Source organism: Dermacentor albipictus, chromosome 1 (assembly GCF_038994185.2).
Source record: "Dermacentor albipictus isolate Rhodes 1998 colony chromosome 1, USDA_Dalb.pri_finalv2, whole genome shotgun sequence".
Classification (NCBI taxonomy): domain Eukaryota; kingdom Metazoa; phylum Arthropoda; class Arachnida; order Ixodida; family Ixodidae; genus Dermacentor; species Dermacentor albipictus.
This window is the reverse complement of record NC_091821.1, coordinates 362,721,497-362,737,569: the sequence shown is the minus strand read 5'-3', so window position 1 is coordinate 362,737,569 and position 16,073 is coordinate 362,721,497. Positions and strand designations below refer to the sequence as shown.

At 44.8% G+C, this 16,073-nt stretch overlaps 1 protein-coding gene across 3 annotated transcripts in view; it reads left to right on the top strand.

Moving 5' to 3' along the window:
* LOC135911307 (fanconi-associated nuclease 1-like) overlaps window positions 1-16,073 on the top strand; it is a 42,930-nt gene that overhangs the window by 12,455 nt on the left and 14,402 nt on the right. For all 3 annotated transcript variants that reach the window (XM_065443521.1, XM_065443520.1, XM_065443519.1), the window contains exons 9-13: window positions 2,314-2,478; window positions 3,000-3,141; window positions 7,734-7,933; window positions 9,583-9,675; window positions 13,175-13,303. In XM_065443521.1, coding sequence (XP_065299593.1) covers window positions 2,314-2,478; window positions 3,000-3,141; window positions 7,734-7,933; window positions 9,583-9,675; window positions 13,175-13,303 — 729 coding nt within the window. The remainder of the gene's footprint in view (window positions 1-2,313; window positions 2,479-2,999; window positions 3,142-7,733; window positions 7,934-9,582; window positions 9,676-13,174; window positions 13,304-16,073) is intronic.

Here is a 16,073-nt window from a genome sequence, read left to right as displayed (position 1 = left end):
CACGGCCTCGGACAAAAACTCCACAACCGTCTTCGGAGGGCTCCGCATGAGACCAGCAAAGAGCTGCTCCTTGACCCCGTGCATCAGATGGCATAACCTTTTCTCCTTTGTCATTCCTGGATCAGCTCATCTGAAGAGGCGCGTCATGTCTTCGATGTACATGGTGACAGTTTAGTTTGGCAACTGCACGCGAGCCTGAATCGCTCATTCCACTCATTTGTGGCAATCAGCACTGGCGTAGGTCTCAAGAAGCTGATGACAAAGTTCGTGCCACGACATCAGTTGCTCCTCACGGTTCTGAAACCATGTATGCGTGCTGTCCCCCAGGCAGAATCAGACATGTCTCGGCTTTGTCACATCGTTCCAATGGTTCAAGGCGACCACGCTCTCGAAGTCGGCCATCCAGTCTTCAATGTCTTCGAACACTGCGCCATGGAATGTTGTCAGAACCTGCGGGCTCTCAAGTGTATACCGGTTCAACATCATGCTCTCCGTACCAGTTGGGGCGGGTTGAGCATAAGTGCTGGTCATACCGATTGAAGTGATGGGAACTGTTGTGTCGAAGACTTCCGGGGCTAGTCTCCTGATCCTGCGGCTGGCCCTATGCATAGGAGTGTTGACTGGCACTGGATTCATCGTGCGCATCCTTGGAGGGGTTTGCAACATCCGTGAGGGCTACCCCGCATCTCCACCAGTTTGTCACAAGCCTTCAGAAGTACTCTTGGGGTTTTAATAAACCGCAGAGCAGCTGGCTCTTGGAAAGCATGTCCGTTGGGGTTGGCTCGCGAGTCCCAGGGAAAGCGCGGGGTCTTCTTTGTGCTTTTGGGCTCGACCCACTCTTGCTCTCGACCCACTACCTACACCCCCCCCCACACACACACGCACGCACGCACGCACGCACGCACGCACGCACACACACACACACACACACACACACACACACACATTGTAATTGTGTAATTGATGGTGGTCTGATCCTGCTCCTGAACAGCACTGATTTGGGACCTCAAAGAGATGTGATGTAATGCTGATGCATTTCTATTGCATTCACTGCTAAATTGCCACTGAACTTTTTAATATCATAGCGGAACAGAAAGCAGGTACTGTTGTGGGAGGAGCTTGTTTTTTTCAGTGACCATAGAGCGACCATTAATGTCAACATTAGTGAGAGTGTACACTGTGACGCATAACCCTAAGAAAAATTAAACCTTTCAAGCACAAAATTTGTTCCTTCAGAACAACTGAATATTAGTGGAAAAATGTCCACCGATGATTACAACACTCCCTAATGTGAAATTTGAGTGCAGCTCTATTCATTTCGCAATATACTGGCTGGTGCGAACAACGTGTCTCGTGCAGCACGTTGCAAACGGAGCGAAGTGTGGCACAACTGCACCGCTAATCCGCTAAGAGCCAGCACGTGGGTGACGCGTGGGTGCAATTAACAGCAGTCGCCTCGACAGACCTCCCAGACGAAGCATGCTACTCTGGCACCATCTCGTAGCCATCGTCACCGCACTACGCTTTTCTTCCAATCCTTTTATCATACCTTTCTCCTCTGCTTTCCACCTTGTGTCTTTCATCCGCCGCTGCACTCCATATTCACTTTAATGTTTTGTTGTGCCCGTTAGCTTGGTTATGCTGACGCTTGCCACAGGAGCGGGCGCCTAAGAGCTGCGTTCTCAAAAAAAAAAAAAAAGAAAGAAAGAAAGAAAGAAAGAAAGAAAGAAAGAAATTAAGCTGTAAAAAAGAGTAAGAACCAACCATCGAATGAAAAAAAATAAGACTGGACTGTTCGATCTAAGAAAATCTGAGCTAGTCAAGGCGCTAATTATTACGCTGGAATGTTTCCCTGAATTCCCTGTGGAACTCTGAAAAATAGTTTTGCATTTCCTAAAAGAGAAACCAAGAGTGTAACTTCTGCATGCTCATGCTGCTCTTGATGATTATTCCTTTCTTCAGCAACTTCGACGCCACCTTGACATTAAGTGCACGAAAGCTAGCCACGGTTTTTGTCTTGCTAGAAAAATACTGTTCTTGTTAACTCAGATGTCAGGGCCTAGTTACTGTCATCTGTAATTGGGAGCAACAGGCTTGAAAGCTAGCACATATTAATGGCAAGAAAGGAAAACTACGATGGGGCAAAGAGAAGAAGGCATGAAAGGGTGGTTATCTGTGGTAACCACAGTGGCCTCAAAGAGTTGGCCACATTGCTTTTTTAAAACCCACAAACATTATTGGCTGGGTAGCCTTGTTGTAGATTTGCTTTCAATTAATCACAAAGATTTTCTGTCTGTTGTTGCTCATGTGCAGGCCCTAAAAGTTGTGCATGAGGCTCTGGATGACTCTGGCATCAGCCCTGCTGCTCGTCATGCCTTGGTGACCAGGGCTAATCGCTTGGTAGCAAGGATGCCCAAGAACGTGTTGCCATCACTGAAATCTCTTTTGGAGCAGGAGAAATGGGATGCACTTCCACAGGTGTTTTCTCGTTTACTCAAAGCGCGGTATATTAGCCACTGAAGACTGACAGATTGAGGCCATGGCGCTTTTATGCTTGTAAAGAGTTTAATGTGCCAAAGCTGTATGATAGACTTTTAGTGATTTTGATTAAGGCTGATTTTGATTTTGCATGGTTAAATAATGTGCACCTAAATCAGGTACACACATTGGAATGTAGTTGTGATTTGATTTCACAATTTCATGCTAAGTAAGAAAGACCATGGGGTAATAGCTAGTGCAGTAACCACAGCAAGGTCCTGTTAATAACTTTATTGCTACTGACTTCTTGCTTATTTCACTAATATGTGCAAGCACTCTTTAGTCTCCACCACATGTTTATGCTGGCACAACTCTCCACTGATATTTTGAAAAGGTTGCTGAGTTGGCTTGCTTCAGAAGAAAGAGCCTCGCATTACATTAACCTTGGTACAGACCTCATGACCATAGAGGCTGTTGTATCAACACACAGGAAGTGTTACAATGCAGTTTTGCCATTACAGGTGGAAATTGAAGGCCAGCTAGCTGAGCGCATGGTGCCTGGGCGAACTAACCTCTTTGCAGCACGAGATGGAACAACAATGGAAGTCATCTCCGTTGAAGAAGTGGCCTTGAGGAACTACAACCTGCAGGGCTACCCTAAAGGTGGGTGGGAAATTGAGATATTGGAACATTTCTTGGCAGTGGTGTCGGGAAGCGGGCATATGCATGTACAGAGGTGCCCAGAAGCTAGGATGGGGTGTAACTCTGTGGCAGCATCCTTAGATGCCATCTCAAGGTCTTATCAGCTAGGTACTAGCTCAAATGGAGCATAATTGTGTCTCAAACGGAGCTATTCAAGAAAATTTCATGAGCAGTGAAAGAATATGAAACTAATTACTCCTTGCCCTTAACCTCTCCAATGCACCACACCACATTGAACCACATTGCATGTTCAAGTCTGTAATGTTCACCACATTGCAAGGGGCTCTAAAAGTGTACTTTGAGTGTGGGGGCTGGAGCTGGGGCTCATTTTGCGCACACAAGCTCTCCTTTTTTTCTCTCCCTTTTTTTGTTATTGTGGAAGCGATTCTTAATTTACTATATTAAAGGGGGGTCGGCCAGGGTGTCTACCAACTGGGAATTCTCAGGGAACTTGAAGTCTGGAAATACTCAGGGAGTTTGCGCTTTTATCAGGGAAAATCAGCTGTAATTTTATTGAAAGGGAACAAAAGTCGTGTTAATGCTGGCTCCAGTAACAGAGGAATTGCAACGAACTGTAATCCGCCTTTTGTGACGCCGCAAAGACGTGGCCTGCTTCTCTGCAGTGATAGCAGAGCGGACGGTGGTCGGGGGCTTGCCAAATGTCAGTCTTCCTTGGAATGCTGTGCAGGGTGATGGGTTGGCATGCTGCGGCGGTAGTGGACGACTGAACTGAGGCGTTCTGGGCTGTGGCACAAGCGCAGAGGGGGAATATGACGGCAGGCTATGGCGGTGTTTGTCATCGCTTCCAGCTGAGACTATGGTGATTGAGGTACTCCGAGTGACTGTTGGAGCTTCTTGCATATGATGTTGGCAATCGAAGCCACTTGAGGCTGTGATAAAGGGAACAGCTTCTGAAGCTCCTTCCGCACGACCGTTCTGATAGTTTCGTGCAGGCCGTCCGTGGCCAGTGATTGAACTCCGGCGTAGTTTGTTGAAATTGTGCAGCGGTTGAATTACCAGTTCTGCATTTCCAGTGTCTTCTCGATGCTGGTGGCCTCGCGAAAAAACTCGTTGATGGTCTTTGGTGCGCTTTGTATCATTCCAGCGAAAAGTTTCTCTTTCACACCATGCATGAGTAAGCAGACTTCTTTCTCGTTGGACATTTCTGAGTTGGCGTCGCGGAATAGGCGGGCCATCTCCTCCGTGAAGATTGCGATGGTATTGTTGGGCAGATGCGCTCGGGTTTCTGGTAGAGCTTGGGGTCATTCTTTTCGCACGAGGCTTGTAAATGTCTGCAGGAAGCCGCTTCAGAACAGGTCCCACGTCGTTAAGGTGGCTTCTCGATTCTCGAACCACGTCCTGGTGGCGTCTTCCAATGCAAAAAATACATGGTGTAGCTTGTCGTCGCTGTTCTAGCTGTTAAATGCAGCGACCCCCTCATACGTCTCCAACCAGCTTTCCGGGTCCTCAAATGTTTAACCGCGGAACGTTGGTGGCTCCCTGGGCTGCTGCAGTATGAGTGATGTTGGCGACACTGGGGCTGTCATTGTAGCTGCTGTCGTGGCCGTGCACTTCCTGGTCTTTTCAGGCAAAATTCCGTACTCCGGGCTTTTCCGATACAAGCGGGTGCGTCTCACGCTGAGCAATAACATTTTTTAGGCGGTGAAAAGCAGTCACCCGAAAAAGATAAACAAGTAGACATGCCAATATTGAAAGTTCTCTCCCACACCAATTGGTGCAGTGACAGAAGATGCTTTCTGAATCTGTATGATCGCGTCTAGATTACGGTGCTGTGGTGTATCAATCTGCTAAATCGAGTATGCTTGATCGAGTATGCTACATCGAGTATGCTAAATATGCTTGATCACATTCATCATTTAGGAATATGCCTGGCCTCAGGAGTTTTCAGAACTAGCCCGGTACAAAGTCTCTATGTAGAGTCCAATGAGTGGTCACTCCATCTACAAAGGTCGTTGTCCAGTTTCATGTATTTCCTGAAAGCACACTCTAAGCCTGAACATCCTTGTAATGAAGCCGTAAACAATATGACTTGTTCCACACTTTCCCACATTCATTCATTGGTGAGAGAACCTTTCTCACTGCGTGTGAGGAACCTCAGCGAAGTAATGGCTGTCCCACTTCTTGGAAACCCGCTAATGGCTCCAGCCAAACCATTACCACCGTGGCTGTGTCAGCAGATAGATTGCGCCATGTCTTTTGTAGAAGGTACAAAAAATGCCCCAGAAATACACATAAGAAGGCACTTGCTAGAACTTCAGTCCAAGTACTTGTGCTCAGAATACTACACTGATGCTTCGAAGTTGCATGCCGGCGTTTCTTATGCTGCAGTCGGCCCATCCTTCTCATAATCTGTCTCTTTGCTCTCGGAGACAAGCATGATTACTGCAGAGGCCTATGCACTCTTGTCGGCTGTGCAGTGCATCAAGGAAACAAAACAAGAAAAAGGAACAATACAGATTATTTGAGCGTTGTCAAAGCCTTAATGTTTCTACAAAAGAATAAAAATCCTGTCTTTACTGAACTTTATGAAATCCCCTGTGCTTTGGGCGCATCTTATCAACATATCGCATTATGCTGGGTATCTAGCCACAGAGGCATCGAGGGTAATATGCTTGCCGACTTCATAGCCACAACAGTAACTACAAAACCAAGTAATTCTTCCATAGCTATGCTTGTTGTAGATTTAAAGCCCTTCATACGCAAGAAACTGAGGGGCCATTGGCAGCGTACATGGGAAACTGAAATGCTTAATGAACTTCATGTTATTAAGGCAAACATAGGGAACTGGCCACCAATAACAAACAAACGACAGACTGAGGTTATTTTCCGCCGCCTTAGGATAGGTCATACTTACAGCACTCACTCCCACCTATAAACCGGTGATGATCCTCCCGTCTACGATAAATGTGGCGAGATGCTTACCGTCCTTCATGTCTTGTTAGAGTGTCGAGAAATAGAACCCTAACGAAAAAAGTACTTTTCCTCAGCATACAGACATGTTCGCCTCCACCCTGCAATGCTTCTCGGCATTGAACCACTATTTGACAATAAGTTAGTTTTAACGTTCTTATGAGATAATGGCACATTGCGTGTTATAAGACTGAGGTATACGTAGCACATCCTCTCACTAGAGGCTGCTGCTGCAATAGCTTTTTGTAAAGCACGTCTCTCCCAGCCCTTGCGTTCAAGGGCTCACGGTGAGGTACTAGTGCTACTGTTACTCACTCGTTCAGTACATAATCGCTTGGTAGCAGAAGTTTTATGCTCATAGCATACACCACTAATCATTCTCATTATTTTAATACCTGTACATTTTACACACGTTACAGTCACTTATTTTAGGCCTCTCTACAGCCAAGTTACGTGTACCATTCACATTCTGATCAACAACCCTGACATTTGTGATGTTCTACCATCGGCACTTCATTTATTATCTTTTGCTTGGCACTCTTTGGCCATATCTGGCCCTTGCGCCAATAAAATCTGTACATCATCATCATCATTTCTTCTCTGCTGTCACACACCAGAGCAAAAACGGTGCTTAACCTGGCCTACGAACACTTGCGGCAGATTGCTGTATAGAGTCGCGTAAGGGCTGCACATTTTTTTCACAAGTTTGGCAAGGTGTGGCCTTTACATGGGACTGAACCTTTAGGTCAAAGTGGTGCTGGCACAGCCAACGACTTGTGCACACCCTGGATCCCTGGATGTACCATTGCATGAGAGGTCAACATGCAGTTTTTGCCATCTAGTAGTGGCATACGGAAGTATGCTGCACGCAGCATCGGGGCACCCTATTCTATTGCTTCTCCGTTGTACATTTTTTTCTCCATATTTTGGGCTGCCAAATTGGGGGTACAGCCCTTACACAAGTATGTACAGTATAACCTGCGAAATGGAAATTTCTTGACATTTGTCTCCTATGCCATGGTTGGCACTGAGTTTTGATGATTCAGATTCTCGTAAAACTCGTAGTTTGCTCATCTGTGGTACTTACAAAACAAAGAACCACTGTTGTGTACAATATCTCATGTCTGATAACTCTTTGATCTTGGCCACCACCACGAAGGAATTATGGCTTACTTTCATTACACAAATGCTGAATTGTAAAATGTAGTTGCAGGGGCCTCAACATACAAACAGCATAAACGGATAATTTACTGCCATTTACCATGCATAAAACACCTTGCACCCACGTATCAAGCATACAAATTTTATAAGTGCACAAAGAATTCAACTGTGGCACTTGCGTGTTATGCAGTGAAGACAGTTTCGCAGTGCCTAATGACAAGATTGGTTGTGGAATTCACAAATTTCATTCTTACCTCAAACAAAATGTACTTCAATAAAATTACCATGAGTAGGCTTGGCTGGCACTTGTTCCCATCTTGTTTGCCCTCATCCACTTGCGTGCTGTTGTCTTCCACTTTAGCATTGCGTCACATTATGCTGTGATCCACATGGTGAATGTGCTTCGACCTTGCATATCTCCGCAGAACCCATTTCGATATTCTTTGTTCTGTGTTTTGCAGGAGTCCACGGTGAAGGCTCTACATTTCATGCACTGTTTGGTCTTCTCTGCTGGGACGTCATATACATGAGCGGCGTACCAGATGCATTTCGATCTGCATATCAGGCTCTGCCCTTGGACCTTCATTCAAATTGTTTCTTCAGAAATCGGGAGCAACATTTTCTTGAAGCATTCAAGGTCATCTCAGAAAGCACAACACCGGTAAGAGGTTATTCCTGGAAACAGAAAAGATAAGGTGTGCATTTAGAGGCATATTATTGTTGTGTTCTTAAAGAGACGGGTAGCCATGTGGATTCATGGAAGCAAAGTCGCAGTTTGTTTCTTTCCTTTTGTCGTCAGTACACTGTCAACAAAAAGCAACAAGAGCTATGGGTAATACAAAGTGTTCACATTCTCATTTCTTTATTTCAGAGGAAGTTATTTTGTGCATAAAAGCTGTTGAAACATTTGACACTTTGTACAGGTTACAGGTCTGCATGCTTACAGGTGCCAGGACAAGGAAAGAAGCCCAATGCAGTTAAGAAAGAAAAGTGAAAGGAAAAAAACTCATTTAAAACATACATTAAAACAAAATATTTTCTTAATTTGTATTGCTCTTCTGAAATTTGCAATATAGATGATTGCGCTAGTGATGGGCAGTGTGAATAAAGCAGCACAAATACTTGTGACGCTGAATGCAACAAAGCATTTTTCTATTGTTTACACACCAGAAAGAGTTCTGTAACTTCATCTTGCGTACATATGTTGAAGTAGTAAAATCACAGATTTTGACATAAATGCATAAATACAGGTAATCGGCATTTGAAGTTTGTGTTATGCTTGTGCGAGAAATTTGAATGATATGCACAAACGATGTGCAGTGCAAACAAAGCAGAACAAATACTCTTGAAACTAAGCTCAACGTAGCATTTTTTGTTTTATTTTCTCTATGAATATGTTGCGACAAACATTAATGCATGCAGAATATGCTACTGTACACAGCTCTTGATTTTTCAGTCTCTCCTGCTCTTCTTCACGTTACTACTTTAGAACTTTGTTATTGCATTTAGTATATTTCATTGTACCTTGCAATGATACAGTAGACTACCATCAATTTGGCTTCAGTTACTTCAATGCGAACTGAAGGTCCTGGCAGATGCTTGCACATTTCTATGGGAGCAAACTTTTGTTATTCCGATCCTGAAATTAGCCTTTACCGGGTAATTCGAACTTGGCTGTTCATAACACGCGCTCCTGACCCCAGCTGGAACTGCAGTGGTGACTCCGATTGCGGCAGTGTCCATCCTGGCACTGCTTACGGTACACTGAACGCATCGAAGACACGTCATCTTCCATCAAAAACATCTATTTTCAGCCTGCCCCAAGAAGATTTCATCGAAAAAACAAGAAATGGTAGCTCACGATGAATAATTACAATATTTACTCGATTCTAACACAGCACCTTCTTTTCAAGAAAATTTGTCTGTAAATTGCTTGGCTGGTGCACTCCGATACGAAGCCGCATTCGTGGCATTCACAATAGCCTACTGTTAGAGCCAGCCTACCCAGTGCCATCGCCATTGCCATTACAAGATGGAGACTGTGGATGATGGCAGAATCAAAACTAATAACGGTGGATGAAACGAGTTCTCAGTGAGGGAATTTCAAGGTGGTGTCGCCACCCACCTTGTGTTTTTGCATATTTTCTGGCTTACCAAGCCTCTTGTCATGGTAAATGCGGCGTTGTTGGTATTGCAGAAAAGTAATTTACTAACAAGCTCGACTAACTTTTTCTCATTAGTTTGCCTTTAAGTCAGCCTGCATTGGTTGCAGCCTACCACGCCAGCATTTTCATGCTTCTTCTGTTGCAGGAGCTGGAAGAGAAAGTTGCAGCTGCCTACACCGCCCACTTTGGGAAGGCTGGTTTAGTCCAATGGGACCGATTCACATGCACCGATGTCCAGGTGAGTGAATCACTTACCTTTGTGTTACGTTCATCTTTTATTATCATGCATTTAGATTTGACCAACTTTCTTTTTCTGTGCTCAAAATGTAAGGTCATTCACATATTTGAGGATGCAAATAGATACTATACAGCCAACTAATGATCAAATGCTGGTTAATTCAAAGAAACATCGGTACTTTGGCTTACCTATTACATTTTTACTGCATTTAGAGGCTGCCTAATTAAAACAAGTGTTTCAGCTAAAATATTTGCATACAAAGGTCCTATAGTATCGATCCAGAGACCAGTTTTATAGTTTCTCCGGAAATATAGGTAGCAGGTTTCAAAAATGTTATAGCTGGAAATTATCAGCTGTTCAGAAAACTACTCAACTAAGATGCTTCTTCTTACGTGCATAATTCCGGCTGTGACGTTCCAGATTGTGGTGGCAAAATGTGCCGTCACTATCTGTAGACCCCTGTCAGTTGGCTCTGCTTTCGTTAACTCATGTGCGTGAAAACTACATTGATGCTATGTAATAGCCAATGTAATACCCTAATCTGAGAGCCTTTAGAGGTATTGGTGAATAAATAAATACTATTTCCTGCCGTATACTTTAATCACTAGCATTTGACTAAGCTTGAGATCCAAGTTACTGTGCTCGTGATCGATCATTGAGCTTGTCCATTTAGCTGCCTGCTTCTTTTCAGCATGCTTATCATATAGCACTGTAATTGCAGAGCCTACAATTACTCTTTCATTCTATCTATTGTCTCTTTAGAATAGTGAGGTGTTAAATTGGTCCTGAAACACTTTCTTTTTAAACTAACCATTGGCCTCACTATTAAAAGACACCATCTCAGAAATCCTATGCCGAAAAAATTTTTAAAATCCTTCAACTACTAGTAGAGTTATCGCACCGATACTTGGCTTTCTCTCTCCTTTTGTCTCAGCTTGTGTGCTGGAAGCTACCCAGCAGAGAAGCCAGAAGGGCAAAGCCCTGGCCAAAAGTTGAGAGTTGTGGTAGCAAAAGGGCTCGTCGCGGCAACCCATGATGGCAGCGGTAGACTACGCTACGCAGCTTGGTGCTACCATCTCGGTGACCACGCGCAGCAGATGCAGCTAGGCGCATCTGCTGCGCGTGGGATCAGTGAGATCAAGCGATTTTTCGCTGTGTTTGACAGTAGATTGTGAATTCCGTGTTGCATGCAATGCTGTAATATTTGGCTCACATGTTCCCAGCAACGTGTTACACAGATCAGCAACATTTCGTTACTACTATGTTCAACAAGTGTATCGGGACCCCTTTAACAATATAGTGAATGTAAACCGCTTTCTGTGCATTGTTATTATGTTAGATTCCAGGTGCGAGCTCCAGGTGTTCTCAATATCATGGCAGTAGTTCTGGGGCGGGAAATTATGTGTCAGAATTAAGTCTTTATTTTCTCATGACCATTATTCACTTAATTTGCTTCTTTTTAATAGATAATTGCACATATTCAGAACTTCGATTATGAATAGAATAGTCTTTACTATTTGATTTGTATTCAATTAGAGAATTTGCTGTTTGAAATAGTCAAATATTTATTTCTGTTCCGTGATAAAGGATAATGACACTTATCAGAGTGTAAAGGGACAGTGTCTAATGCAAGTGATTCTCCTGCAGGAGAGCTGCGGTTGTTACGCATGGGCACCAGTTTCTGAGCGAATATGCGCGAGGCAGGTCACTTGTGCTCAGCAATTGCCAGTCATTCAGTATGGATCCTTTGCCCTTAGGCAGCCTATATACGAACCATATCTCAATTTAGGCAAAGCAATTTGGCCAGTCTCACTATTTCTGTGTCCCTTTAAAGTAATGTGTCATGCTCTAGTATTGTGCTTCTCTCCTTCAATGAACACTACCCTGCACACACATATGGTGACATGCTGTTCTCTTATTTCAATACTGTTATTGCCATGATGCACCAGATAACTCAAAGCAATAATTTCTCATTTACAAAGCACCTCAGTTGATTGGACATACATAATGTCTCAAATGATGTTGCATGTATGTATTAAACAATATAAATAAAGGTCTTTTTTTTTCACCATACAGAATCCATGCAAGCTTTACAGTAAAACCTGGTTGTAACGAACAGCATGATCGAACGCTATTTGTTGGATATATGGAGTTCAGCAGCAAATTCGCCATACGCGATGTTGTGAAGTGAAAATGCACTAAAGAAAAAAACTATGCCATTCACCGGGAATAATTACTCCAAAAGTAATTTATTGCACAGAAAAGTACACCTATTTGCAGTAGGCAGTGATTTTCGCTGAACACACACTTCATTTAGCTCCATCAATGAGGATCGCATTTTTGACACTCGACATCATTTAAATAAACTCTAGTCCGCTTCCCTGTATCCTCATGCTCGAGCAGCATCGTGGCAGCACATCGACAGCAGAAAGGCCTTCGCGTAATGTTGGGAGAGGGCGATCATCTTTCGGTGGTGGCTCCTTGGCAGCACCAGACACCAACATGTCAGCCACAATTTCCAACCAGCCAGCGGGCTCGCCGTCACAGCTACACTGTTGTCAGCCGTTAAAAAACTCTCGAAGGTACCATTTTCTGGCATAGCGTATGGAACATCAGTGAGCTCTTTCCATAGCATGGCAAAGTCACTATTTTGCACTGTAAGCGCAACTTCTGCCCCCTCTTGACACAGTCCAGCATGTGGAAGCAGTTGCAGACTGTCTCGAGTATCGTCTTGCTAGGCACGACTGATGATTTCGACTGTGACCAGCAAATTACGGAGTGTGTCGGTCTCCTGTACAGCCGAAAAGGAGTAGCTTCGAAACTAGTGTGCCCCAGCAATTATTACATATAAAAAAAAAATAAGCAAATGCGTACTTTTCTGACGCCTAGGCTCATCATAATCTTCAGCTCGTTGTTCATCCGCAATTTCACCAACAGGCGCTCAACGACACACTTCCGGTGGCCCACCTTAAACGCATGGATGATGCCTTTGTCAAGTGGCTGTAAAACTGCTGTTGCGTTCAGTGGCAAGAAACAAAGTTCGATGTTCTTGCACAGATTGCGCACGCCGAAAGTTCGATATATCCAATGTCTGCTTCATTATAAAAAATACATTTTACATGCATAATAATAGAACTTAGATTGTTCGATAGACACCATATTTCACTCTATCCGAGTTCGTTATCTTCGGGTTTGACTGGATAATTCAAGGATTGACTTCTGGCCTTGTTAGTGCAACGTCTTTGATATAGTGCTTTAGCGTGGAAACTTTTTCAGATGGACACAGGAGTGGAGACACACAAGCACTATATTTTACTTTGATTAGAAATGAGAAAATGTTAGATCTTTGATTTGATACTTAGAGGCAGTGTTTTTTTTAATATTAGTATTTTATTCAATTTAGAGATTTCGCTATTAAAATACTCCTAGCTTTTACCTATGTTGCAAATTTCACTTCAGTGCTGAAGTGTCAGAGTAATTAGTAATGCAATCCATGCAGGAAATTGTACGTTGTTTGGGGCCGCATGTACTTTCGAGAGTCTGTGAGCTGTTGGCACGTCAGTTCCGACACCGCCGAAGTGGCCTTCCTGACCTGCTTGTTTGGAACCCAGAGACAGATAAAGCCAAGGTAAGCAGCAGCCCTTCTGTGCTCATATGACCATGGTACAGGCATCAGTGTAGTGCCTCTTATATGAGAAGCACAGCGATAGAAAAGGGTGACTCAGTACATATACAGTTAAATATTGATATAACGAAATCAGTAAAATCGGAATTTTGCTTCGTTGTATCGAAATTTCGTTCTGTTGAAATTCGACCTTTTATGCAAATAAGTAGTCGCCGATCGATTTTTCTTACGCGGAAAAGGGCCGCAGAATTTTCCGAATTATCGGACAATCGAAAAAAGCAAATTTGCTTGAGAAAACAATTCATTTTGATAAATTCGGAAGTCGGCGACGAATCATACGGTTTCATGCCACGTAGGTCGGCGATATCTTCGCATTAGTGGTACGAATTAAGCGAAGCCGACCACGCTTTCGCGTGCACTCCGCCCCCGCAGCTGATATCGCCGCCCGCACTTGGACGACACTATCATGAAAAGCATCAGCAGCGTGGAGCGAATGCTTTGTGTGCCTCCAGCTCCAACGGGTCACCGAAACTCGAGATTACGCGACCTCCAATACTCAGTGCGCAGGAAGACAGCATATTTTGTGCCATACTGTCTCGGCATGCCCACTCTTTGCACTCGCGGCAAATTTAAAGCAGGGTGCGCGATATAACTTCGTTATATCGAGGTTTAACTGTGTGTGTCTGTATAGTGTATATATATATATATATATATATATATATATATATATATATATATATATATATATATATATATATATATATATATATATATATATATATATATATAGAATTCCCGCATAAGATACCGCACTGTGCCGTCATCGGCGATTCACAGACCAAGTATGTTTTCAGTCACTTTGATCCACACGAGGACGACGCCCCAGCCTTCGTCTCGCAGTCATGTGCATCGATTGAAGACACGTTGTCACTTTTGGACTTTGTGCCACGCTCCGTGACCACCTTGGTGCTACATGTGGGTACGAACGACCTCACCTCTCAGTCAGGCAGCATGGTCTTCCAGCGGTATAGAAAGCTGCTGGACACAATTCGCAAGCTGCGCCCGGAAATCAAGAAGTTGTTCGCCACCTTGGTGCTGCCGAGAACACCAAACCGCCGCCGAGCGTGTCGCAACAGACGGTACATCGAGCGCTTCAACAAGGAGGCATGTCACTTCAATGCCTTGCTGCGAAATCACTGCCGGCGAACAAGGAACGCCATCTACCTTGACCACGAGTTCCAGTGGCTGCCCCCAGGCAGAGTACTCGCATCTGATGGGGTGCACCCCAGCTTCGAGGGGGTGGCCATCATTGCCAGTCACCTGAGGTGCGTGCTCCTGCGGGGCGGCGGACGGTTGCATGGATCGTGGCGTGATCACACCTCGAATGGTTACGCCGGGCCCATGCGGCGGGGCTCACCATACCATCCGGGCGATGCCCAGGCTGCCCCCTGTGACGGGTCCGACCAACACGCTGCACGTGCCCGGAGCTCAGGCACGACCAGGGGCGCCGGTTGCCGGGAGGGCAGCGGACACCGCGGAGATCGCCCCACCTACGCCGAGGCTGTCGGCTGCGCAGCGCCAACGCCGAGAGATTGACTGGCCAACACTTCAGGTACGGCGCGGTCCGGCACTTTTTGGTCCCGCGAGTTCATGACGTTGCGTAAGACAACTGACAAGCGTGTGCGATTTGAGATGCATGCCTCTAATATGAATAAATATTTAGCCTCGGGCGTCGCACCGAAGGGTCTCCAGGTAAAACACAAGCTGGCAATGGACACCTTTGATGAAAAAGAAAGAGAGCAGTGGAATGCTGTACTACGGGAGGCCTCGCTTGGGCTCACTCGTCTGGTGGCACAACATAGCGTGCGTAGAGCATCGCAGCTTAAAAACGAGGAGCAGCTTCTGTTGTGTCAGTCAAAGCTCACTGAATTGGAAGCGCTGGAACTGGTAAAGTACGAGGGAAGGAAAAATTTCAATATCCAAGAACAACAAAGAAAGAAACGGGAGCGTGACAATATCCCAACGGTCATCAGAGCTGATTCTCAAAGCCAAAACCCTGAATCCGAGGCAACCGATTGTTCTGAAGTAATCAGTGGAAAAAAGCACGAGACAGTGGGCAACACCTCAAATGTCATAAACTTGTCGAGTAGCCCATTGTCGAGTGCGCAACTAAATCTCCTTTCGAAAGGCCTAACTTTTTGTCCGGCGTCAGGAAGGATGAACGAGTTTCAATTGCTTCAAGATTTGGATGACTTCGCGAGAAATTTGCGACTACGGGAGTACTTTTATGATCGAAAAACTACAGAAGGGTGTCTTGACCGGCTACCTGAACTCTCCGAAAAATCGTGGACACCTGGCGAGGCACGCGACAAATACTTGGACATGTATATTTGTGCGGTTCAAAAAGACATTATAAAAGAGTACGAGAGGCATCGTCCCATCCGCAGTAACCTCTCAAAAGAGGAAGAGCAGGCACTGCGAACTCTACGTGATGATCAGACAATTGTCATTAAGCCAGCGGACAAGGGTGGTGCAGTGGTGGTACTTGACCGGAGTGTTTACATAGCCGAAGGATTCCGTCAACTGGGAAACTCTAAATTTTACAGAGAACTCCCAAGCGACCCTACCGAGAAATTTGAAAGCGAAATAAAGGACGCCCTAACCACTCTGCGCAAGGCAGGGCAGATAACCGATAAGACGCTCAAAGCATTGATACCAAGAAACTCTGGCCCCGGCCGTTTCTACCTACTACCCAAAATCCACAAAATAAACA